This window comes from Neurospora tetraspora (assembly GCF_033439725.1).
Source record: "Neurospora tetraspora strain CBS 560.94 chromosome Unknown B0H65scaffold_5, whole genome shotgun sequence".
Classification (NCBI taxonomy): Eukaryota; Fungi; Ascomycota; class Sordariomycetes; order Sordariales; family Sordariaceae; genus Neurospora; species Neurospora tetraspora.
In genome coordinates, this window is record NW_026944387.1 from 1,527,703 (window position 1) to 1,550,923 (window position 23,221).

Below are 23,221 nucleotides of genomic sequence, written 5' to 3' on the forward strand. Positions count from 1 at the left end.
AACCAAGCCTTCACAACAAGGTCAAATTCCATTGGGACCTTGGCGCAGTTGGCTAGCGCGCAGGTCTCATACTAATCACATGTATGATCTGACTGACTAACAACAGTTCAGAAAGTAATCCTGAGGTCGGGAGTTCGAGCCTCCCAGGTCCCAATATTTTTTCCTTTTTTTTTTTTTTTTTTTTGGGGGGGGGGATTTTGGACATTTCTTGCATGCAATGCCTTACCATCATACATACATACATACATGTTCTGCTCCGTTTTTGTTCTCTTGCTGTTTGTTTGTTCTCTTGCTTACCTACTCACTTAGGGGATTGATTCTCTGTAACGTACCTTGCTTGATTGAGCGTGGACTTTTTGAGGTGGCTTGTTTTGTTTTTTACTTAATTAAATCTTGCTCGAAGAGTGTTGTTGATGTTGATGTTGAAACATTTGGTTGGTATCTTCGTAGTTGAGAAATGGTGTTCGTCTGTCTAGCTGGCTGGCGCATCTGTTGACACGCACTCATGAACTGGAATTTTTAGTTGGGCCATCCATCCCTTTTGAGACGGTTTAATCAACGGCCAAATGCACGCAGAGAGACAAGACAGTGACTCGCTAGTGGTGTTTACTGCCCTTTTTCTTCGAAGCTTTATGGTCAAATTTCTTTTTTGCGTCTTGCCCAGTCTACGGACTTGGAGGATTTATCTGTTCCAAGTTGCACCCCGAATGCTCTACTTTCTGTTGTCTCTCCTGTAGATATCTCGTTGTGAGCTCCTTGCACCCCGCCACCTCACTTCCTCTCCGCAGCCACCCCCTCAGGAGCGCGCGTGCAGTGAGAAAAGGTGGCAGGCGGCGATAAGGAACGAAAGCTCCAAGTCACCACCACGCTCGGTGTAGTTGTTTTCGTCGTGCGATGTCAACGACGTTGGTCGAAGTCGAATGTTCAAGTTCCGGAAAAGAGCCGTCCCATTGTCATCCCCCGTCCAGTTTGTTGCCTCGAAGGCGATCGATGATTCTATAAGCAGTCAGCAGTAACAGCCTTCGCGGTCTCGGCTGCAGATTATCGCCTGTGTGGTCAGTCACAAAGGTAAGAAGGAACAAGGAAAAAGAAGGAAGGGCAGATTGATTACGTGGGAAAGCCCCACTGGGCCTATGGATGAGAAGCCCCAAGCCCCCCTTCCCCGTAGGGTCGAGGGTCAAAACAACGATAAGAGAAGGGGGAAGGGAGGACTTGGGCTGCGGAGCGAATGAACTGAGAAGCCGCAGTTCAACAAAAAGGTTTGCCGAAGCAGCTTTGTTCATGCGCCTGCCGCTCTATGATAGTATACAGATATCTGCTGGGTAAGCATCGGCCCAAAGAGAGGGCCTAGAGTTCAGTGATAAGAACTGATGGCAGAAAGCAGAATGCGCTTGTCCATGGCAGGACGAACTGCCGTTGGAATGGCGGATGCGCTGAAAAACGAAAAGTAGTACAAGGGGAAAGAGCAAGATCTTCGAGCCGTCGTCAGGCATATCAAGGGGGTATCGTATGCTTCCATGGCCACTGAGATATCAGGGCCCGATCCGCGTCGCTCAGTTGCCGCCGCAGTTGGATGCAGATATTCCGTATTCCGCCAACGCCAAAACAGACGCCAAGTCTCTCCGTGTACGGTCATCAACCGATCGTAATCAGCATGAGTTGTGTCGCGTGTACCTGAGCACATTGAGAACACTGAACCTAGCAGAGAAACTCGTGCGTCAGAACTCATGGCATGATGCTTACCACCTAGCGTCTCCGAGGACCGGCTGGACCGTTAGGCGCTGCCAGCTTCTCCAAATGGGCTCGCTGATTTCGGAAAGTCGAGTAGTTGCCTGCCAAAATGACCTCCAAAATGCTGGCATTGCGCCTATCAGGGGACTGAGCAAGCTGCGCCATGCGTCCTGCGAGCAGTTCATAGGCTTGCTTGAAGAGCGCCACGATCGTGCTGGTATTGCTAGAGCCGCCAGCGATGTCGTTCTCCGAGTTGTTGGGGTCGATGACCGAAAAGCGGTCATGGTTCTTGTATGCAAAGGTGTTGATCTTGTGCTGTATAAAGTGTCAGCCGAAGCGAACGCAGGGCATACAACAACGGACACTTACCTTGGGAAGATATTTGGGCGGGTTCAGGCAAATTGCCGTGGTCCGGTAGTTGAACTTGTTACCATAGAGGTCAAAGAAATGCATCAAGAGGTCCCCAACGTGATGGTTTGGGTCCATGGATCCGCTTTGTATTTGGGGCATCAGCTGAAGCATGCTGGTGACCAAGCAGGTGACAGTGAACCCTCCGATACCGCCATTGACCGGCTCGTTCAAGCCCCTCATGCAGAGGAAATGTTTGATCAATGTGACCAGAACAGGCATGACAGGGAACTGGTCTCTCCAGGCATGGAACGTCTTGATGGCCTGCAAGCCCGTGTCATTCTCAAAGGACATATCAATCTTGAGGCCTGTCCTGGAGTCAACCCACTTGACCAGCGGCACTTTGGCAAAGGCGATGATCTCGACCTCGTTCTGGAAAGCAAGTTTCTGTTGCTTGAGGGCGTCACTGAGCCTGTACATGGTCCTTCTAGTATCGTACTTGGCCCGATAGTTTCTCTTGTACTGATCGGAGCAGAGTACCATGTCCATGTCACCGGTAGGCAGGTAAAGTCCGGACGGGAACGATCCGAATGGATAAACTCCGGCATCAGAGAAGGTGTTGCGAACAAACCTGTTGATTTCGTCGAGCACCTCCTCACGGATACGTTTCTCGAAAGCACGAGGCTTGACATATTCGTAGAAATCGATGATCTCTTTGTGCAGCCAACGGCCCATCGTGGGGCTTGCCGAATGATCTTCGGCATCCCTCATCCAGGGGCAGGAGTCCTGGTTGGGAACTACTCGCCACTCGGGCTGAAGCTTGCCACCCACGGGCGCCCTGGTTGCCTTCTTGAGCCTAGCATGAGGCAACACGATCTCGTCGTCGTGGGTACGCTTCCTGCTACCCAAAGCAGAAGGAGTGGGATCATCGAAAGTGAGACGAGTCTTGGGTAGGTTCTTGGGTATGTTCCTAGGTGCCGTAGGAACCGGAGCCGAGTCCTGTTCGCTATCAGTGCCTGTGAGATCAATAGTCCCTGCCTCAGGCTTCTTGTCATCAGGCTTCTTGTCATCAGGCTTCTTGTCATCAGGCTTCTTGTCCTCAGGCTGCTTGTCCTCAGGCTTCTTGGAAGGCTGCTTAGCCTTTGAATCCTCGCTTGCGGCCGCGACGGGAACAAGGGAAAGGGGATCACGAGCTGATTTCCCAGTGGGCTTCACCTCTTGGACAATCTCAATGTCACTGTCGCTATCAGAGTTAAACATGATGATTTCGTCCAGGTCGTTCGGGAGCGCGGTCTTGGTTTCGGCAGCGGTTTGCACACGGGCTTTTCTGATCATCTGCACAACGTCCTTGGTCTTGCGCTCCCGAGCGCCCTCGGGAGGGAGTGCAGTATAGGGGTCGGGATTGGACCACTTGGGGGTGTTGTTGTCGCTGGCTGACTGGTCAAGCGTAGTGCGGGCACGCTTGGTCGACGGCTCAGCATCTTCATCGGCCTCATCTCCAGAGATGTCCATCTCCGCCTCATCACTGTCAGACAGTTCGTCGACATTCCGGTAGAGCACGCCTGTCTCGGGGTTGTAGAGGGCCTCCTCGTTTCCAGACTCATGGGTACCGCTCAATAGCTCGCGCTCAGCTGCAACAAAAGGACGCCACGGTTTCTTAAAACCTCCGTGAGGGCCAGCGTTGCGGCCTCGTCCACGACCGTTGGGACCTCCTCTTCCGTGGCGACGATCGCCTCTGGGAGAGTGGGCTCTGCGGCCATTGTAGGACTGCCTGTTGTCGTTGGGACGGTAGTTGTCGTAGTTGGAGTTGCTGACTCCCGGCGGCTTCTCTACCCTAAACGAGAAATCGCCCTGAGGAGGCCGATAATTGTCGCGGTCTCTTCCGCCACCACCGCCGCCGTTGTTGCGGTTGGAGTAGTTGTCGGAGGGACGGTAAGATGTCGGCTGGGGAGGTCGGGCAGGGAGACCATGAGGGCCGTTCGGCGCGCGTTGTTGGTAGCTGTTGCGGTCGTCGCGATGGTCGTTACCACGACGTCGACCGCCGCCGCCGCCGCCGCCACCGTTCTGGTATCGTTGCGACATGCTAAAACTAGCAGTTATTGGTTTGTGTGATACTGACCACGATAAATCGCATCGGGTTAGTGCTCGGTATCGGAGCACAAGAGGATGAGGTTGATTCCACAAGGGAAACAGGATACGCTGGGAAGTGGAAATGTTCAGCTTGTCTTTTTTTCAAGAAGTCCAAGGTAAAAGTTGTGTGGGGCAGCATTTGTAGTGCAGAGTTGACGGGACGGGCAACAAGTGATGACGGGAGGCAGGCCTGTTCCCAGTCGAGATTTCCACAAGGCAGGTGCGCTGTGTTGCCCGCTGCCGCAGTGGCAGGCGCGGCAGGTACGGCAGGTTCCGTTTTCGCAGGGCACTCTGAATGATGAAATGCCAAGAAAATCCCAGCCAGTCGAGGTGACACTGATAACCCTTATCGTTCCCCTTATCAGCAGGTCGCCGATACAATTTCCAGGACAGCGTCACTAACAATTAACAGCCTTCTCTCGAACAACAACCGCGACGCGACTCTCCCACGCACCTCAAGTTCCAACAAAGCTGCGCAAGAATCAATTGCTTGCAGCTGTTTATTCAGTACTGTAATGGCAGGAGGAGGAGGAGGGGCCAGGAAGTCCCGGGCGGCGGGACCAGTACCCCCCACGACAACACTGGTCCTCGACAACGGCGCCGACACCATCAAAGCTGGTTTCGTTTCCGATGATACAAGTGACGACAAGCCTCGCATTATCCCAAACTGCCTCGCGCGAGACCGCCACAGGAAGATATACGTCGGTTCGGAGCTTGAAAAATGCAAGGACTTCAGCGAGATGGCCTTCAGGCGCCCCGTCGAGAAGGGCTTCATCGTCAACTGGGAGGCCCAGAAAGAGATATGGGATCGCGAGTTCTTCGACGATAAAGCTCCGCAGAAATGCAATCCATCTGAGACCAGGCTCATCCTCACAGAGCAGCCAAATTCGTTACCTTCCCTTCAAACACACTGTGACCAGATAGTCTTTGAGGAGTATGGCTTTGCGAGCTATTACCGTGGAGTGGGTATGTGACATCCTAGAGAATTGTTCTTTTCTTCAAAGGTGCTGACCTTACTTGCTAGGTCCTGTCTTTAACGCGTATCGTGACATTCAATCCATCTTCCGAACACCCCAATCCACCATAGACAGTCCAGCCGAAGTCATCCTGCTCATCGACTCGGGTTACTCTCACACCACCGTTACACCTATCCTTCAAGGACGACCGCTACATCCGGCCATACGAAGACTTGATGTGGGTGGCAAGCTCATGACCAACTATCTCACCCGGTTACTATCCGTCCGCCACTTTGACATGCGCAACGAACCATACATCGTGAACGAGATGAAAGAAGCAGTATGTTATACATCCCTGAACTTCAAGGGTGACCTGGAAAAGACTTGGAAAGGGACCCGCGGCGAAAAGAGGGAGGACTACTTGAGCGGTGCTGGCATCGCCAAGGACTACGTTCTTCCCGACTCCCACACGCACTTCCACGGTGTTGTCCGTGACTACGAGCCTGGTGTCTCGGCGCGCGCCCGCAAGGGCATTGTATCTACAGAGGATGTACTGACGCTACGGAACGAGCGTTTTGTTGTTCCAGAGCTCCTCTTCAACCCTTCTGATATCGGCATCCGACAACCTGGCATCGCCGACCTGGTCAAGCAGTCCCTCTTGGCTTTGCCCATTGGCCTGTGGCCTGGCCTTCTGGCTAATATAGTAGTTGTGGGAGGAAACAGTCTCTCCGAAGGCTTCTGTCAGCGTTTGCAGACCGAGATTCTCAAACGGTTCCCCGATGAATGTAGGGTTCGGGTTGCCCGCCCGGAAGACCCTATCACCAGCACATGGCTGGGAGCTGCCAACTTTGCCAAGCACGAACACGCTAGTAGGCTCGAGGTCACCAAGCAAGAGTATGAGGAACACGGAGCTGCTTGGGTGGCAAGAAAATTCGCTGCTGGGCTCGGACTAGACTCCTGAGCATATGCTAAGAGTCTATCATTGCCTTTTTCAAGCTTCTAAGGGTTCGAGACCGGGAACCTAAAAAGTGATTACCAAGCGGCTTTGCTGCTTAAATGAGTGCCCAGCTGAATACCATTGCCGCTGGGCCAGTGCTCGAAGGGAAACGCCAGATATTAATGGTCTTGGTGGTCTGGCGCGCCGGACAGTTCATTCTTGCCTGTCTTTTTGGACGTCAAGTGCCAAAAGGTAGGCCGTGCACTCTGTCTGACAAGCGCCGGTTGATGCTGAACCCTATCGTGCCATGCCAAAAGACAGAGACCAAGTCTCGAGGGGGTTGTTCCATAGACTGGCGGTGATCTCGGTTGAGGTACACAACGGCAAAACTGTTCAACTGATTCCAGCTCGCTACAACATTGCACGGCAAAGTTGGTGCCAGAGCTCATGAGGGCGAGCCACCCTGCCATCTTTGTGATACCCATGATGCTGCCCTTTGTCAAGAATTGTCTACATGGGTTGAAGAAAAGGTTGACCGCTGACCTCCAGCAAGAGGCCAAATCACACAGTGTGATGCCTACTTATCTTCATTGACTATTGGCGTGTTATCGCCTGCAACTTCGTTAACCCGAACACCCTTGGTTCAGACCAAGGACTGGGCGTATTTTACCTCCAAAGGTGCAGATAACGCAATATGAAGCTCTACTCTCTCAATGGGATCTTCTCCACGCCCAACTTTACGGCCTCTGCATTCAGAGCATCGATTTCTTCCTTGACATATGGTATGCCATCTTTCAGTCTCTGCTCCTCATTCAGCTGCTCAATTTCGCCCGGGAAGTAAATCCTGTCAACGCCATGCATCTTCTCAGAGTTCACCACTTTCTGGTATAGAACGTCCATGCGTTCCCTAAACTCGTCCAGACTCATGAACAAGTCCGGCTTGATTGCCACAAAGAAATGCCCAACGTCTCCCGGTTTAGACATGTCGTACGGCCCCGTCACACCTCCAGCAAACGCCGAACCAGAAAGCACGCCGGAGAAGACATCCATCATGATAGCCAGCGCCGACCCCTTCGGCCCGCCCATGGGCAGCATCACGCCCTCCAGGGCCTTGGCCGGATCATCAGTCTGTTTTCCCTCCCCATCCAACGCCCAGTCAGTCGGTATCTTCTCCCCCCTCCTCAGCGCCTTATAAATCTTGCCCCTCGCCGCGACCGAAGGCGCCATATCCAGGATAAACGGCTTCGACCCCTCACCCTTCCCACCCGGCGCACCGCACGCAATCGGGCTTACTCCCATCATCTTCTCCCGCCCACCCCAAACCGGGAGGGCAGGCGACGAATTGGTGAACACCAAACTCATCATGTCCGCATCCACAGCCTGCTTCACAATCCAAGCCGACATGCCAAAGTGGTTGCTGTGCTTGACGCTCACCATGCCGATCCCAAACACGCGCGCCATGGCGATGGCCGTGTCCATGCCCAGGTGCGCGGCGGGGAAGCCGAAGCCATTGTGTCCCTCCACCTGGGCGACTACCTATACTTCTTTTTAGCCTTCTTCGTTATTAAGTTATAGTCTATTTTATATTATATTACCGGCGTGATCTGCGTCAGCGTGGGCTCGGCGGCCGGGTCCAAAACCCCGTTGCGTACGCGCGAGAGGTACGAGGGCAGCCGCAGGATGCCGTGGCTTTCGACGCCGCGCAGGTCGGCTTGGACGAGCCCGGAGGCGGTGATTTCGGCGTTCCGGGCGGACACGCCGGAGGCGGTTAGGAGGGCGATGGCGAAGGCTTTGGCATCGCCGTGGTTGACGCGGACTAGGTTGGGGGTTTCTGTTGTTGTCGCCATGGTTGTGGAGGGGTTAACGCTTGACTGGCGGGGGTGCTTGATCGTGGAAGGTGGTGCCAGTGGTGAGGTGGTCAGGTGCCTCTAGAGATGGATGGATGTTTGTGTATCGATAAGAGGAATGCGGGGGAGGCTTTTTGGTGGGATTCAGGTATCAATAGTGGACGGGAGCTAGGAGACTAGGAAGCAACCGGATGGCATCGGAAGCTGTCTATACTCCGGCTTTGCAGAATGCGTTGACAACTTGACGTTGCTGCTGAGGATGTTAATGGATGTCTTCCGTTCGGTTCTTTTCTCTTCAGAATAAAGATCTACGCAAGCAAGCGAATAGTTGAAATGGTATTTCGTCCCGTTCGACTCGGTAAGAAAGCGAAGCTTTACTGCAGAGCCAAGCTACGCCATCGCATCATCTCCCGCTGTAGCCAAGCAAACCCCACGATTTGATGCCAAGGTAATGTATCCATTATCAACGACATTCTTCAAATGTCCATTTCGACCGCAAGAAATCTCTACTCGTCAGGCCTACAAAATCGGCGGCTGACTAGCGGGAAACCCGTTGTAGGCCTGACGAGTAGTTGTGGGTTTTCCCCGCAAAATGGTCCTCACCTATTCCTATAGCAGCAACTCATCCCGAGCAAGCGGCGATCTTCAGGTGTTGCCGTGAGTACCGAAGGCGGGGAAATGTGAACATTTGGAGCTTAACCCGGAAATAACAGCAATATCGTCTAACCCAAGACAATAGACGACTTGCTACACAGACAGAGTTCGTATGAAGTTCATTGTGCTCACTTGCGCTCATTAAACCAGATATTCGGATGTCCAATGTCTGACGATAGCATCATGATCTTTGCAGAGCTCATGTTGTTTCTTTTCTCTACCCCCCCTTGGTCCAAGTATTGAAGCTTACGTACTAGCAAAAAATACGTCCTACGACCGGTGTAAGCCACCTACCAAAAGGGGATTCCCGTTCACTAGTTCCTCCACTACAAGCGGATGGTGGATGCGGGGAACCCTGAGCTTCAAAGTTCAAACGGTGCCCTCTTTCCAACTCCGACATCCTCGCTCGATGAAGGCTCGTTGGCGGTCACAGAGCAGAAGCTACAACTCGAAGACAGGAGAACAAAAAACCAAAGCCTCGAGTCACCTCGAACCGCTGAATTGACACAAGTACCGAGCACTAGTCCAACTGAAGATGGCTGGCAGGAAGGCGACTCATATGCAACGTCCGACTGCTGGGGGAAGCCATCGTGTCCATCATCAGCCATTGACGGCATGCTGTTGGCCATACATCGTGGTGACCAGCCAATCGTCACAACCCAGATTCAAGCCCGAAAGCAATCTTTCTAGGACCCCATGATCTCCCCAGGAAAATCTTCCCCGAAGAAAATGGAGTCAACCCTGCTTGAGGCATGGCCCGGTTACACCACATCCCCACATAGAGATAGGCCACTCGCGGCCCTTTGCTCATTGGCCCTGGTTGTTGAGCGGTCAATATCAGGGTGAACCGGGACTCTCTCATATATTAGGTTGATGGTATCACTCCCCTCTCTTGTGTTCCTGTCGCCTGTTTCTTTCATACCGCTCCTATCGACAGCAGCACCCCAATCTCACGATGGCTGGTGGCGTCAAGAAACCCGTCAACATTTTTAAGCTCAAAAACCTGGGCGAGCCGAAGGAAGTGTTCAACTGGAGGCTATGGTTCGCCGTCTTCTCCTTCGGCCTGTTGGGCGCTGCCCGTGGTGTTGACGAAGGATTGATCAACGGCGCACTCAAGAGCAAGAACTTCCAGGACAGCATAAACTATGGCTCGTATTCGAAGGTTGAGCAAGCAAACATCAAGGCAAATATTTCGTCTATGGTGCAAGTTGGGAGTGTAGCGGGGGCTCTCATGTAAGTCAACAGTCTAGTCCCTCTTCGGTTCACTCACTGACAGATACCGGCTGCAGTGCCTTCCTCATTTGCGACAGGATAGGGCGTATCTGGGCTACCCGATCTCTCTGCGTGCTTTGGATCTTGGGCATCGCTATCTTCATGGGTTCGAACGGCAACCTGGGTGCAGTCTACGCGGGGAGGTTCGTCGCTGGTTTAGGCGTGGGGCAGACGCCTGTCGTCGGGCCCGTCTATATCGCAGAAATTGCCCCGGCCACCGTTCGTGGCCTCTCGACTTGCATTTTCACCGGTTTCGTCTATCTCGGTATTGTCCTGGCATATTTCACCAACTACGGGTGCCAACTTCACCTCGACGAAACCCCCGCCCGATGGCAAGTACCTACTAGTCTTCACATCATCTTCGCGGGCCTCATCTTCCTTCTCACCTTCCTACAGTATGAATCGCCCCGTTACCTGGTTAAGATAGGCAAAAACGACAGAGCACTCCACGTCATGTCCCGCCTCCGCCACTTGCCCCCCGACCACGACTACGTCCAGCGCGAAATCAACGCCATCACCCTCAGCCACCACGAAGAAATGGAAGCCACAAAGGGTGCTGGCTGGCTCGGCATCCTCAAAGAAACCTTCACCGTGCGCAGCAACCTCTACCGCGTCGCCCTGGCTGTCGGCGCTCAAGTCCTAGGACAATGGTCCGGCGCCGGCTCCATCACCATCTACGCGCCGGACCTGTTCGAGCTCCTCGGTATTACGGGCACCCAGGAATCGCTTTTGGTGACAGCCGTCTTCGGCATCATCAAGCTCGTAGCCGCCGTCCTCTGCGCCCTCTTCCTCGTCGACTTCATCGGCCGCAAGCGCTCCCTCCTGCTCGGCATAACCTGCCAAGCCATCTCCATGCTCTACGTGGCCGGCTTCCTGTCCGCCGTCCCGCAGCTCGGCAACGAAGAGGGGTACGTGCTCGCCCCTTCGTCGGGAAAACTGCGTGCCTCGCGCGGCGCCATCGTCATGATTTATCTATCTGGAGTCGGCTGGGCGCTGGGTTGGAACAGCATGCAGTACTTACTCACCGCCGAATTGTTCCCGCTGCGCATCCGCGCGTTTTGTACGAGTTTGGCCATGTGTCTGCACTTTGCCAACCAGTACGGCAGCGCGAGGGCTGTGCCTGTCATGTTGCTCCCTGTGAGAGAGGGCGGGATTTCGGGACAGGGGACGTTCTGGTTCTTTGCGGTCGTGACCATTCTGGGAGGGGTTTGGGTGTTTTGGTTTGTCCCCGAAACCGCGGGCAGAAGTTTGGAGAGCATGGATCGCTTGTTTAGTTTGCCGTGGTGGAAGATTGGGCGGTATGGGAATAGGGAGGCGGCGGTGCTGGATGAAGCGGAACGGGTGGGAGGGGAGAAGGAGGGCGAGATGATGTCGAGGAGCGGGTCGCATGTGGAGGAGAAGGGGATGGTGTATGGGGCGGAGAGGAGGGTTTGATGATGTCGGAATTGTGATAGGAAGACTGTTGGATAAGAATTGAATGAGTGTGAGAGTCTGAGGTAATGAATCATATCCTGCCATGGTAATTCTTATTGTCTTCATACGTCTTTTGAAGCAACAACAAGGCGTGGTGGCAGAGTGGTCTAATGCGCAAGACTAGAAATCTTGTTCCTTCGGGAGCGTCTGTTCGAATCAGGCCCACGTCGCACGATGACCATCAATAACTTCTTTTTGCTTTTTTTACGCCAGCAATATTACGGAGGCACGTCTCATGACCCTAGAGAGGCGGAAGAAGACGTTACAAACAACAAGCAATATGCATGCATTTGTTATTTTTATTTTTATTTTATTTTTTTTAGTGTTCTTTTTGTGCGCTGGAAGTGACGGATTCAGCTATGACCATATGAGGTCCATTTTTGCTTCCTGCTAATATCTAAGGTCCGCTGGCTCAATGGCAGAGCGTCTGACTACGAATCAGGAGGTTCCAGGTTCGACCCCTGGGTGGATCGATTCTTTTTGACTTTTTTTTCCTAAAGCTTTTTGCATACTCCGATGACACTCCTTTTTTACTCCTCGATTTACCATGTTTCCGCTTACATAACTAAATTTTGTGATGTTCAAGCTTGTTTCCCTTCTCTTGGGCTTTTGGATTGATGTTCGTATCTCTCCATATGAGCCAACTTGGAAGTTCGGAATGGGGCATGAGATTCCAACATGTCCGTCCTCACGACCCGATTACGTTCATTGATTACTTCCTGCTTTTACCTTTGCAAGCCGAGAGGCAAAGGTCTGGCTAGGGTATTGGTAATGGGACTACACTTGACTACCTTACACGGAAGTCGCCATTGTGTACCGTCATTACCTATTTTCCCTTTAAACATGAGGCAATAGCACCCAGCGAATTGTGTGCGCAGAATGTGTTGTGATGATCACACACTTCGATCACACACTTCCACATGTAGTCGACCAAGTTTCCGATAGCGGAAAGAAGAAACGAATGCACACCCAAAATTCGGACGTGCCAGGAGGTCACCACGCTCCGACTGCGGAAAGGTTTGAGATATTGACGCTTGCCATAGCATGTGTATAAACCTCCTCATCAGAAGATATAGCACTCATGGTCATGGTATGGTCATGTCTTAGATGAAGGAGTCCTCAAGTCAGCCACAGAGCAACGTCGATATGCAGACGGCCGCCGCCGAGCGATGTCCATCACCCAATCACCATGTCCCATTAGAAGTCAGTGACAATGTCTCCCTTTTGGGAGTCTATCACACCCCATTCTCATCCAAATCGGGCAAGCCCGATGCTCAGGCATTGCCGCCCGTGGCTTCAGGAATCGGGATTTGTCTCCTGAGGCAATCCTCGCCTAGGAAGCAGGGGAGCGTGGGATCAAAACGACGCAAGGCAACGAACTATCAGGGAACAAAAGTGTGCAAATACAACTTCAATGTGCCTCATGACTGGGTGATATTGCCTTCTTCCGTGCCAACACCAGTCCACCATCTCGGAGCATCTCCGAGTCCATCGGTGACGAGTTGACATAACGTCACAATATTGGGATGGTCATTAGACGCCGCGAGCAGACAACCAACAACCTAGGCTCCTCAAGGCAGACAGCAAAACATGCACTTAAAGAAGGTTTTCTCGCCATAATACGAAGTGAGATACGAAATAAAAGCTTCTCGGTCACTGTCTTGGCCGTAGCGGCGTAGAGGCTGAGGGTGGTAATCGAAGACCCTGATTTGCTGAGCGGTGTTATTGAAGTGCGAAAGCCAATCACGCATTCGAATCATGCCTGCCCTTCAGCACACATGTAAGCCAACGGCAAAGGCCCTGGTCCGAACCAGAATTCCATTGACCATCCAATATCCATAAGGCTCGTACCCGTAAGTCAAGAAGTATCGGGACGGGAGGCCAACAAGGCTGTGGTTTCATTGACTGTCACCTTTCTCACTTGAAGGAGACATGGATGCGAAGGCAACCATAAAAAAGCCGTAGAGGTACAAATAGGTGGCTTTGTATCGCCCTATACGCCTCAATGTCGGTATGAGGAACTGGCCTTCAACGTTAGTATTGAAGCTTAGTAGTGATAACGAAGGTCACCATGGAAGTGATGGTACGAGAAAGGAAGGAGTCGCGCCTCCTGTGCTCGAGGAGGATACGAACCTACACTACTTTGAAGGTAGTAATGGGCGGAAAGAAGCCCCGGTTGTACGGCCCCCAATGGACTAGTACCATCAGTCACCCCTGCACTTATATCAAAAGGAATGGCCATTTCCTCTACACCTTCTCAGATCATCAACTTTTGAGTTCGTCATTTCCGCCAGGACCCGATATTGCAGGCGGGCACTGTACCTGCACTGCGCATGCTGCGCATCACGCGCTTCCCACGTTGCTTACCCTGGCTCCCGGTTTCCCACCCCCTTGATAGTTCATGTACGCACTTAGCCACTTCCACCTCATCTTCTTCGCTTCTTCTCCATGTCGCTACCGAACATCATCGCAAATCCCCCTCTTCTCAAGCCACCGAAAACCAGGTCGTAAAGACTTACGACCGCAACGCAGACCTCCGAGTACACTGCCATTGCAGTCCACAGCACACAATCCTCCACCAACTCAAGATGTAGAGGTATGCACATACGCACTTTCTCTGCGGCTGCACCGTTGCAGCGGGCGGCCTGCGATGCAGCCATCAATAGTCCTTCGGATGATTTAGGTACGTGGGGGCCGCTGTTACCTCGTACATTCGACAATTACTCAAACCTTCCTCAACGTCTCATCATCTTCAATGTTGTTGCGCCGTCGAAAGGCACATCACAGCCGTTTTTGATCGAATTTATACACCCTTCCATGATACTCGTAGGAGTGTCATGACTGTTGTACACTCATCACAAAGTAAGATGTGTGATGATCCCCGGACTACGGCATAAGAGCTAAACAAGATCAATCAGGAGTAGGCATATCATGGAATAAGTGCCATGAGCGTGCCTTTTGGTGCCATCACTTTCCCATTCGGAACGTCACACAAGACAACGGGATAGCCAACTTTCTTTCGGGCAAGTCGTCTGATAAAAGCCATGTTTTGTCCGAAGCAGCCACAGGGTTATATGTGCACCGCCTGACATCTTACCTCACCGGCGCCTGGCGGGTAAGGGCACAGACAGGCAGTCAGGCACCGGATTCAGCAATACAGTGGCGCTGGCCAAAGGTCACTTTCGTGTTCCACTTCACAACTACCTGGCATTAGTAACGGAGGTGGGGGACATGGAAGAGGCCACCCAGGCACATGAAGAAAATCAAGAAGGTTGTTCTTTTCGGTCAGTAAGTTCCCCCTTATCATCAGATATGTCGTTGGGCATTAACGCAAGCGCATAGCCGACATTCCTTCTAGCGCCTTTGACACAGTGAAATCAACATCTTTTAAGCGCCCGGACACATGGCGACGGAAGACATCGAGATATCCGGCCTTCCTCCTGCCAACTTGAGTCTTGAATGCGGACTGAGTACTGCCAGTATCCACTCGGACAACCTCCTCCGCAGATTCAGACTAGGGTGAACAGACACCGTTCGTAACGGGAAGCTGTGTGGACCACCGTTGCAACGGCGAGCACGGCGAGGTCCCTAACCCCCTTGCAACCGATATTCGGGGTGGGTGTGGAGCTTTCCTGGCGCTCACATTCGGCCGGGGGCTGCTTCGGTGGCTTGCTCCTCCAAGACTTCAACGTCGTGGGATCGACTTTGCTGTGCTCGACAGCGGACATCTCCGTGCTTCACTTTGCCCATCACCACAGCCTTCAATCGGCTACTCACTCCATCCGAAGCAGGTTGACACACTCAGGTCTGTCAGATACTACCAAACTCGTGGCATATGTGCCTCACAACCACTACACCCTCCTCCTTCTCATGACCACTTCCCCGAGGACGCATTGGCGAATACAACGCCTGAGTCAGAAGGAGGATGTGATCGACGCATGGACACCACCATCCCTCCATCAAGATGGCCTCAATATCACAGTTGCTTCACAGTCACTGCGGATAGGCGCCTGGCACAATGGGGCTCAGGTCTTGTTACATCTGGAGCCTGGTTGGTCGAGGACTCGACAACATGGAGTTGAAAGAGGAATGGCCTTCTTGCCACGCCCTTGTGCTGTGATAGGACTTGGTTTCAGCCCATTGTAGAACACGAGCAGGCTCCTCATAGATGGGTATGGCTTCAACTTCCCTGGGAGGGAAAGAACTGTGGTGGATGCATGGGCTGGGGGAAGGCAAGGTCGAGGGGGCCCTTTCTTACCCCATCTGAGAGTCGCGCCTTCCTTATGTCCTGGCCATCTGGGAAACAGATAAAGCAGAAGGACTTCCTACAATCTTTTTGTTGTCTTCGATAATCTCCTCAACAAACCTGGACGACAAGCCTCACTACCTTACCTGAAGTCTTGCTCCGGTCTTGTAGATATCTTTTCGTTGCAGCTTTGCAACTGCCTATATAACAATTCTTTGGGGGCTCACAAGCTCCTGCACATTTCCTTACCATGAAGTTCCTCAGCACAACTCTTTTCCTTCTGGGTATAATGTCCCAGCCTATCCTCGCAGAGTTCTCTTTCACCTCCACAGCCGAACACAATGGTGTTCCAGTGCCGCAGTCCGAAATTAATATCCAGCCGTTCGAGTCAGGTACCCTTGGCCGAATCAGGAGCCGTACCGGTGATGATTCGGGCCCAAAGATAGGGACCACGACCCTGAGACGGGTCAAGAGAACCAATCCTACTGCTAACAGCAATAACTGGTGTGGTTCTGTACGCACTACAACGTCAAGCAACCAGATAAAGCTCATCCACGGGACCTTTCAGCATCCCACCTGCACCCAGCGGCCCGGTGTCACTCAGTATCCCCAGGCGGCAGCGGCTTGGATTGGCATTGATGGTGATTCGTGGACTTCGGCTTTGCTGCAGGCTGGGACGGTTTGCAAGGTTAGTTACTGCTATGTTTAGCTTGGCTCGCTCTTACCTCTTGAGGTTGGCCGAGATAGAGAGAAAAGACACTGACGATAGTGGTGAGCAGATCAATAACTCTACGGGAATTGTCGAGTATGTCACTCTCACCCTTATTTCTTAATCCTACAACAGCCATAACTGACGTACCTTTCCCAACAGGAACGAAGTTTGGTGGCAATGGGTTCCCAGTGGAAGCTACACGATTACCAACGTTCCCGTCTTTGCTGGTGATTGGATTGATATCACCATCAATACGACCTCCTCCACAGCAGCGAACATGTAAGTATAAATATTTCATCTCGTTCCAATTGAATAGGCTTCATCTCCCTCACAGAATTTTTTTTTTCGTATCCTTATACGGCCCCAGTATCGGGGAAACAAACATGCCTTACCTATAGCGCCCATCAAACATCTCTTCACACCAACTCTGATAACAATCACCATACCCTGTCGAACATTCCATAACCCCCAGTCCTCATTTTACCTAAATCACCATCAACCTCACTATCAACCTCACCGTCGCAGAACTCCGAGCTTCAGGCCCGAGTCTCGCTCCACACCAACTGCAGTTCCTCTTATCTTCACCATCCAACTTCACTTCTTTCCTCCTTCATACCCTCCAACCCAACTAACCCTCCCTCTCTCCCCCTTTTAGAAAAATCGTAAACACCAACCGCGGCTACACCCACACCATCAACGCCTCCACCGGCGCCACCCTCGCCCGCGTCGACGCCGACTGGGTCGTCGAGCGCCCCTACTACGGGACCACCCTGGCGGGCTTTGCGCAGTTCACTCAGGTCTGGTTCCAGAATGCATATGCGACGCTCACGAGTGGGACCAGCTTGGGCATTACGGGTGCGAAGCAGTACCAGATTCCGGGCGGGTGCGCGAGCACGGAGTTTGATAATTCGAAGCTGTACGCTGCTGTTGCGCCTTAGGAAGGGGTGGGTGGTGAAGATGGGGGGAGGGCAATGGCGCCTTGTATGTGTTTAACTGTCAAGCGTATCTAGGCAGTCGTGCTTGCTACCTATTTTTAATGTACCTTCTTCCTTCCCGTTTGCATTCATTCGAGTGTTGTCAATTGTTGATGCATCCGACTCCGCTTTTGTGTCCCGAACTTGACCCATAGACTATAGACACTCCCCAATTGCGCGCGACACATTCAAGTTATCGACACCGCAACATTTGCACAAAAAAAAAAGGAGGAATAATAAAAGACAGAGAGAGGACGAGGATGGGAAAAAGGGAGAGGGAAAAGGGACCCACAGCGGCAAAAAGTGAAAAAAAGAATGCCCAATAACAGGATTGAACTGTTGACCTTCGCATGGACTTAATATCTCGGAGAAGATATTAGTACGACGCTCTAACCAGCTGAGCTAATCGGGCTGTGCTGTTGTTGATGATTCGCTATCAAAATTGATTTTATGAATCCCCCTTCCGGAAACAACTCGGAATTCTGCTGCTGCTGCCACCCTCCCTCCCTCTCTCGAAGAAGCATGATGTCCGAAAGGCTATGGACGGCGCACGTATGACGAAGAAGCTTGTTCCCATTAGCAAGGAATGATTGTCGAGCGATTAATGAAAATTTGTGATTGATTTAGTATCGAAAACTTTCAACCCATCCCTCGCAGTAGTCAAGTGTCCATCATCCCCCCCTATCACCCCTCCCACGACCTCCTCCTCCTCCTCCCAGCCTTCTTATTCTCAACAACCCTCATCCCCCCCATAACCCCCGCCAACGGCGGCGCTCCCAAACTTTCCGGATCCGGCGGCGGAACTCCACACCTCACCTCCACGCTGCGCCACTGGCCCCCAACCGCCCGGTCCTCCGGAATAAAAACCACGGTGTTGAAGTACCCCACGCAATTTGGCTCGGCGAACACGCGCGCTTCGCACCCGTCGGACTTGTTGGCTAGGAAGTTGCCGCATCCGGCTGTAGAGTCGTTGGGGATATTGTAGCATTGCGGTGTGGTTGTGATAGGGGTATTGTCCGGGTTGAGTGCTGGTGGGGGGAGGTCGAGTAGTAGGACGGCGTGGCCGCGGCAGTGGGTGGGGCCGGGGACGCCGGAGAAAATGGTGGCGCGAATGGGGAGATGGATGCTGCTGCTGCTGCCGCTGCTGCCGCCGCCGCCGGCGGTTTCATTGGCGTTGGAAGTGGGATCGGGGTTGATGGTTACTTGGCCATTGTCTTCTTTGAGGTCGGCGCCGGCGGGGAGTTGGGGGAGGGCGGTGGCTGTTGGTATGAAAGCCGACCAGGGAAGAAGGGTGGATAGGAGGAGGGCGAGAAATCGTGGTTGAAGCATGTTCATGCGTGTCCCGCGTGCACGCGGTTCTTGGTAGGCCCTTGGTCAAGTGGGAGTTTGCGGTGTCGATAATGGACTTTTAGGAAGTCGACTATTGATGAAGATCTCGTTTTAGGTGAACACAAACCATCTTGAGAGTAGATATGCTGAACCGTTGATGGGCGCAGGTAAAGTCTAGTAGGGCGCCAAGACTGTGCCGTTTCACAGCGGTTTCGTTGCGAGTCCCTGAGCGTAGAGTTGCATCAACCAGGAGCGTTCCCGAAATCTTATGTTGCATCGTCCGTCCGCTTTCCGAACATGTTGTCGGGCATTCTTCTTGTTGTCGTGAATATCATCGCGGTTCTGCTTCTTGAAGTGTCGGGTCTGGGTGAGGTTGTCATGAATAATCATACATCCCACGGTGTAAGTCGTAGGGGAAGAGCGGGGAAGAGATCTTAACTGAAAATTGACAAACCTTCGCCAAGGCTTTGCAGGATGACTTTAGAGGTTGTAGTTGAAAGAGATCAATGAGGCGTACGACTTATCATATCGAAGCATGATTACCACCGGCTAATAAGAGAGTCGTGACGCAAATCATCGGCATTAGTTCCCCCCAGAGAATCATGGGGTCGTCATGTTCATCCCAAAACTGTCGTTTGCGTCCTTGGCAGATGCGGACATCCCACATACCTCCAGCTAGGCGTTCGGATTATGATCCCATTCGTGTACGATGCCGGAGGTTGATTGTCCTGTGATCGCAGATAGGTGATCATGGCCAGATTCGGTGAGCGATAGATAATGAACTGGGGGGTTTCTCTTCATTCTCCTTACTTGTGTTGGGGACAAGAAGTATAAAGCTGAAAGTTATCCTACCATGGGAGTAAGTGTTAGAATAAAGTTTTTCACTTGCCCCAAAGAATTCAACACAGCGATCTGAACTCAGACAAACTCTTACAAGATTCCCACGTCCCAGTACGATACCTTCATACATTAGACCGAAATGAGTCCCTGTGGATGCACTTCGTGCTCTTGCACAAACTGCGATGGTTGCAGTTGCTGCGTAAGTCGCTGATGGAAATTGACACCAAATCGTGGTTGCTAATACTCGTCAACAATTTAGTCACACTGAGAGCAACCCCCATCCCCAAGTACAGATGGCGGCAAGAACAATAGTCTGACAGAGTTGTTAGGAAGTGCACAAAGTGAATATGATAGGAGGTTATATGTTGGATAAGTGAACAGAAATTGATGCGTGTTGCTCTATGTATTTCCTAAATGCCGTCTAATGATGTCGTGTCTCTATCGATGGGTATCAATCGTTCAAATCGTCTATGATGCTAAACTCGGTGGACCGTTGTACCATGCCAACCAGCCGTTTATGTTCGGATATTGCGTATATGTGTGACATGCGTACCGTATTATTTGCCGAATTTTGTCGGCGCCCAGTCAGTCAACCAGCCTCTGGCCTTTGCAAGATCACCACCCTCGGCTTCAAGTGCAGCAATGCACCATTCCCGCTCCCAAACACCTTCTGCAGCCAATATCTCGGCGGTCTTCTTACGACGCTGAGATGCCTCATCGACACAGAAGTGCATAGACTTCGAATAGTCTCTGATATCCTCCAGAAGTGGCTTTACCAAGGGCAGAGCAGCCGCAGCACTCGAGCCTAGGGGCTCCAGTCCCTGGTTGGCGCGACCTGTCTTGCACCATTCGTTTTGGCACCATTTCTTACCACAGCCTGTCATCAGCTGAGCAAGATACCTCCTCTCAATTCTCCTCCGTAATGCCTTGCCTTCAGGGTCATGCATGCTAACGTAGAGCGGAGAGAAACACAGGCTACAAAGGCCGAGGTCGTTACCCGGGCCCTGGCCCATTCGTGTTCCGCCGTTGATTTGCCCGCGAGGACCAACACCATGTAAAGTTCGCCCACAGAGCTCATCTCTGCATACCTCCGGCTTCGGGCGGGACACCTTGTCCAGCTCATGGTTTGTGGTGTGGGCAGCCATGTCCCTCAGACGGACAATGGCCCCGCAGAGATGACAATCGGTCGTGCGAGCACCATCGGCCCGCTCATGCGCGGTGAGGCCTGATATGACAGTCTCGGCTTCCGAAGCCGGATCGAGCGGGTCACCCTCCTGAGGAACCTCGAGGTGGCAGAACTGGCACAGGATAATTTTGCCGGGGCACACGGTCGTGCGGTGGCGCGCCAGTTCGGTCAATGATGGAAATGAGAATGGACTAGTCGGCCCGCAACATGGGCAGGTGTGGGTTGTGTGCTGGATGTAATCGTGCTTGGCCTTGCTGAATGGCGTTGAGCCGTATGCTTCTAGGTGCGTGGGACAGTGCCAATGGGCAGCCCACTCCTCGGATGATTTTTTGAAGACATTTTTGCAATGAGGGCAAACAATGTTATTTCGGAGGCAGAAGTTCTCGTGTAAGACGATCGTACGCTTTGGCACAAACTGTAAGCAGTTCTTGCACTGCTCCTCGTCGGCATTCTTTGAGGGTGAACTCGCGAGATCAACCGGTGCTGCTGCGGAACCTTGCGCCTCTTCAGCTTTAGCTCGGAGGGTATATCGTCGAGGTGTTGTTGTGGCAGAAGGTTGGTTTGGGACCGAGGAGCCATAAACTGATATCAAGAGGCTTTCCGCAACCTCGAGTTCAACGTTGGTAGGCTGGATAACGATGCGCTTTACACCATCATTTGGCGATGAGAAATCGGCAAAGATATGCTCGGAATCCCGAGGTAGCGCTCGTTGTCGGTTTGATTTGGGGCTAATGAGGAGGTCGACTTCTTGATCGCCTTCGATCGATAGCTCGATGGCAAGAGGGCGTGACCTGTCCCAAGAGGGTAGAGTGTAGTCAACATAGTCGCCTTCCAAAACCTGACCATGAGCATCCTTCCAGATGTCTATCTCATGGCCAACTGAACTCCCGGCCTCCGTTCCTGGTGCCCTTTGCGCCTTTTCGGCTATTTGCCGCAATGTTTCGCGAGCTTGCTCTTCGTTAAGCGGTTCGATGTCGACCTCGAGATCGGTGTCTACCACGCATATGCCGTTACCCTCGGGTTGGAATTTGTCGACAAGGAAACGGAACTCTTCTCCTTTCACACCCCGAACGGAGAGAATGGAGTCCTTTGTTAGGGTAGTGTAGCTGGCGCGAAGCTGTCTTTCGAGTAAAGATTTCCAGTCGTCTGGATTATAGCCGGCTTCTAGTGGACGTAGGCGTACATAAGTACCCTTTGGTAATTGGCGAGCCTTGACCGTGATTCGGTAGCCCTCAGTTATCTGGTTGACCGCATCATCCTCCGTTAGGTCGATAACCTCTGGCCCATCCGTTTGTGCATCTGCTGGCGGCGAGGTGTCCTTGATGTCATCCTCATGGATACCCAAGGCTTCGAGAAGATAAGGGCTTAGGGAAACCTCTCCCTCATTTGCTGAGAACTCCCGAATACCCGCAAAGACAGAATTTCCGTTCTTCTGGTTCACGAGTTGGAACATCAATGGATGCGGTAGCTGTTGCGTTGTTTCACGGAAATTGGAGCGCTCTCGACGTGCGGCAGCGACGGAGTATGGATTGTAAGGGTCGAAGGCGGTAAAAGTATGGGAGTTCGAAGGGGTTGTCGAGATGGTCGTCGAGGCGGAAAGGAGCTGCTCCAAGGCAGACTGTGGAAGAAGGATCTTGTCGCCCTGCAAGTCTTTGCTTGCGATGCGCGAAGGGTGCGCGACATTGAACGGCGCCGACCAGTTCAAATGCACCGATTGTTCATCCATCGTGTTGCGCGCGGCTGTTGCACTTTTGAATGACGTTGGGTTTGGATGTTTAAAACGGTGAGCGAAAATCGCGGGGCAGTGTCGCGGTGTTGAGCCAAGTTGCGGGATGTATTGGCTAGGGTGTTAGAGAGCGCTTGGGTATATTATGGCGGTATTAGATATTATGTAGAGGTGACAGCAATGGGCTTGATGCAAACGGTGGTTGAGTTGTTGGAATTTTCTTTCACACAAGAAGCGCGACAATTGCGAACGTTGATGATGATGGAAGAATCGCGGCGGATTTGCTCAGTCAGCAGAAGGGAAGATTGGTGAGCTGCGCAATTCGGAAGAAGCCTGAAAGCTTCTTGGAGATTCCATCCACTCCAACCACAGATTCAACCAATCACAAGACCGTGTCGCTGTTACAGTAGTGATCATCTCCAACGGGCGCTGTCTCCATAACCGGAGGTACTTGACAATGTACATGCACATCTACGTAATGGGTGTAAGATATGATAAGCTCTCGATGTCCTGAGGTCTTATTCATCCAAGCAGCTCCCTGGCTTGACGCGGGTGGCACAACCATCGAGGACTTATCATAAAGCTGAAGTGTGGTTCAGACCGAAGAGAAGTAGCAAAGATGAAGAGAGAGAACTTCATGATGAAAAAGATGGAAGAGATGGAATGGGATTGATGGCAGGCAACCTGCAAAGGGAAAGCGACGCTGACGGCATGATCTCCAGCGCTACCTTACCCCACCTCTAGGGTTGGCGGACAAAGTGGAGTCGAGGCCAGGGTAAGCAAGGTGGGGTCAGTGCTTGTCCCCGGCCTCGACCGATGCCACGACGGCGGGGAAGTCTGGAAGCGAGTCGGCGAAATCT

The 23,221-nt window shown here is 52.4% G+C and overlaps 8 protein-coding genes and 4 non-coding genes across 12 annotated transcripts; 7 read left to right on the top strand and 5 right to left on the bottom strand.

Annotated features, from left to right (window-relative positions):
- Positions 1–33: 33 nt before the first annotated feature.
- Positions 34–153, top strand: B0H65DRAFT_t286. The gene has a single exon. It is a non-coding gene; the product is annotated as a tRNA-Met (tRNA).
- A 3-nt stretch (positions 154–156) lies between these two features.
- Positions 157–609, top strand: B0H65DRAFT_468818 (uncharacterized protein). The gene has a single exon (XM_062826981.1). It carries the CDS (start codon positions 218–220, stop codon positions 452–454), a length of 237 nt encoding a protein of 78 aa, XP_062680426.1. The 5' UTR covers positions 157–217; the 3' UTR covers positions 455–609.
- A 1,137-nt stretch (positions 610–1,746) lies between these two features.
- On the bottom strand, positions 1,747–4,161 carry B0H65DRAFT_509688 (uncharacterized protein; the record flags this gene model as incomplete). The annotated part of the gene is made up of 2 exons (XM_062828339.1): positions 1,747–2,046; positions 2,101–4,161. 2 exons carry the CDS (start codon positions 4,159–4,161, stop codon positions 1,747–1,749), a joined length of 2,361 nt encoding a protein of 786 aa, XP_062680427.1.
- A 450-nt stretch (positions 4,162–4,611) lies between these two features.
- B0H65DRAFT_495760 (actin family) lies at positions 4,612–6,279 on the top strand. The gene is made up of 2 exons (XM_062827790.1): positions 4,612–5,175; positions 5,234–6,279. The coding sequence occupies exons 1-2, from the start codon at positions 4,725–4,727 to the stop codon at positions 6,124–6,126; spliced, it is 1,344 nt and encodes a 447-aa protein (XP_062680428.1). The 5' UTR covers positions 4,612–4,724; the 3' UTR covers positions 6,127–6,279.
- A 416-nt stretch (positions 6,280–6,695) lies between these two features.
- B0H65DRAFT_224839 (Malate/L-lactate dehydrogenase) lies at positions 6,696–8,316 on the bottom strand. Its single transcript, XM_062822113.1, has 2 exons — positions 7,698–8,316; positions 6,696–7,638 (listed from the first exon to the last, which is right to left on the bottom strand). The coding sequence occupies exons 1-2, from the start codon at positions 7,947–7,949 to the stop codon at positions 6,805–6,807; spliced, it is 1,086 nt and encodes a 361-aa protein (XP_062680429.1). The 5' UTR covers positions 7,950–8,316; the 3' UTR covers positions 6,696–6,804.
- A 1,110-nt stretch (positions 8,317–9,426) lies between these two features.
- On the top strand, positions 9,427–11,416 carry B0H65DRAFT_224855 (general substrate transporter). The gene is made up of 2 exons (XM_062822114.1): positions 9,427–9,836; positions 9,893–11,416. The coding sequence occupies exons 1-2, from the start codon at positions 9,559–9,561 to the stop codon at positions 11,307–11,309; spliced, it is 1,695 nt and encodes a 564-aa protein (XP_062680430.1). The 5' UTR covers positions 9,427–9,558; the 3' UTR covers positions 11,310–11,416.
- Positions 11,417–11,436: 20 nt separating this feature from the next.
- Positions 11,437–11,518, top strand: B0H65DRAFT_t287. The gene has a single exon. It is a non-coding gene; the product is annotated as a tRNA-Ser (tRNA).
- A 231-nt stretch (positions 11,519–11,749) lies between these two features.
- B0H65DRAFT_t288 lies at positions 11,750–11,821 on the top strand. Its single transcript has one exon. It is a non-coding gene; the product is annotated as a tRNA-Arg (tRNA).
- A 3,848-nt stretch (positions 11,822–15,669) lies between these two features.
- B0H65DRAFT_224877 (concanavalin A-like lectin/glucanase domain-containing protein) lies at positions 15,670–17,333 on the top strand. Its single transcript, XM_062822115.1, has 4 exons — positions 15,670–16,282; positions 16,374–16,399; positions 16,466–16,585; positions 16,962–17,333. The coding sequence occupies exons 1-4, from the start codon at positions 15,845–15,847 to the stop codon at positions 17,242–17,244; spliced, it is 867 nt and encodes a 288-aa protein (XP_062680431.1). The 5' UTR covers positions 15,670–15,844; the 3' UTR covers positions 17,245–17,333.
- Positions 17,334–17,596: 263 nt separating this feature from the next.
- On the bottom strand, positions 17,597–17,692 carry B0H65DRAFT_t333. The gene has a single exon. It is a non-coding gene; the product is annotated as a tRNA-Ile (tRNA).
- A 225-nt stretch (positions 17,693–17,917) lies between these two features.
- On the bottom strand, positions 17,918–18,944 carry B0H65DRAFT_225020 (uncharacterized protein). Its single transcript, XM_062822117.1, has one exon. The coding sequence runs from the start codon at positions 18,613–18,615 to the stop codon at positions 17,965–17,967; it is 651 nt and encodes a 216-aa protein (XP_062680432.1). The 5' UTR covers positions 18,616–18,944; the 3' UTR covers positions 17,918–17,964.
- A 760-nt stretch (positions 18,945–19,704) lies between these two features.
- B0H65DRAFT_224994 (uncharacterized protein) lies at positions 19,705–22,552 on the bottom strand. Its single transcript, XM_062822116.1, has one exon. It carries the CDS (start codon positions 22,359–22,361, stop codon positions 20,007–20,009), a length of 2,355 nt encoding a protein of 784 aa, XP_062680433.1. The 5' UTR covers positions 22,362–22,552; the 3' UTR covers positions 19,705–20,006.
- Between the last annotated feature and the right edge of the window lie 669 nt (positions 22,553–23,221).

What these genes read in the sequence shown, in the direction of transcription:
- B0H65DRAFT_468818 (XM_062826981.1), top strand. Translation starts at nt 218, where the DNA reads ATGCCTTACCATCATACATACATACATACATGTTCTGCTCCGTTTTTG.
- B0H65DRAFT_495760 (XM_062827790.1), top strand. Translation starts at nt 4,725, where the DNA reads ATGGCAGGAGGAGGAGGAGGGGCCAGGAAGTCCCGGGCGGCGGGACCA. An exon ending in GAGCTATTACCGTGGAGTGG is followed by an intron (nt 5,176 to 5,233) that starts GTATGTGACATC and finishes CTTACTTGCTAG; the next exon opens with GTCCTGTCTTTAACGCGTAT.
- B0H65DRAFT_224839 (XM_062822113.1), bottom strand. Translation starts at nt 7,949, where the DNA reads ATGGCGACAACAACAGAAACCCCCAACCTAGTCCGCGTCAACCACGGC. An exon ending in CGCTGACGCAGATCACGCCG is followed by an intron (nt 7,639 to 7,697) that starts GTAATATAATAT and finishes AAAGAAGTATAG; the next exon opens with GTAGTCGCCCAGGTGGAGGG.
- B0H65DRAFT_224877 (XM_062822115.1), top strand. Translation starts at nt 15,845, where the DNA reads ATGAAGTTCCTCAGCACAACTCTTTTCCTTCTGGGTATAATGTCCCAG. An exon ending in AACTCTACGGGAATTGTCGA is followed by an intron (nt 16,400 to 16,465) that starts GTATGTCACTCT and finishes CTTTCCCAACAG; the next exon opens with GAACGAAGTTTGGTGGCAAT. An exon ending in TCCTCCACAGCAGCGAACAT is followed by an intron (nt 16,586 to 16,961) that starts GTAAGTATAAAT and finishes TCCCCCTTTTAG; the next exon opens with AAAAATCGTAAACACCAACC.
- B0H65DRAFT_224855 (XM_062822114.1), top strand. Translation starts at nt 9,559, where the DNA reads ATGGCTGGTGGCGTCAAGAAACCCGTCAACATTTTTAAGCTCAAAAAC. An exon ending in AGTGTAGCGGGGGCTCTCAT is followed by an intron (nt 9,837 to 9,892) that starts GTAAGTCAACAG and finishes TACCGGCTGCAG; the next exon opens with TGCCTTCCTCATTTGCGACA.
- B0H65DRAFT_224994 (XM_062822116.1), bottom strand. Translation starts at nt 22,361, where the DNA reads ATGGATGAACAATCGGTGCATTTGAACTGGTCGGCGCCGTTCAATGTC.
- B0H65DRAFT_225020 (XM_062822117.1), bottom strand. Translation starts at nt 18,615, where the DNA reads ATGAACATGCTTCAACCACGATTTCTCGCCCTCCTCCTATCCACCCTT.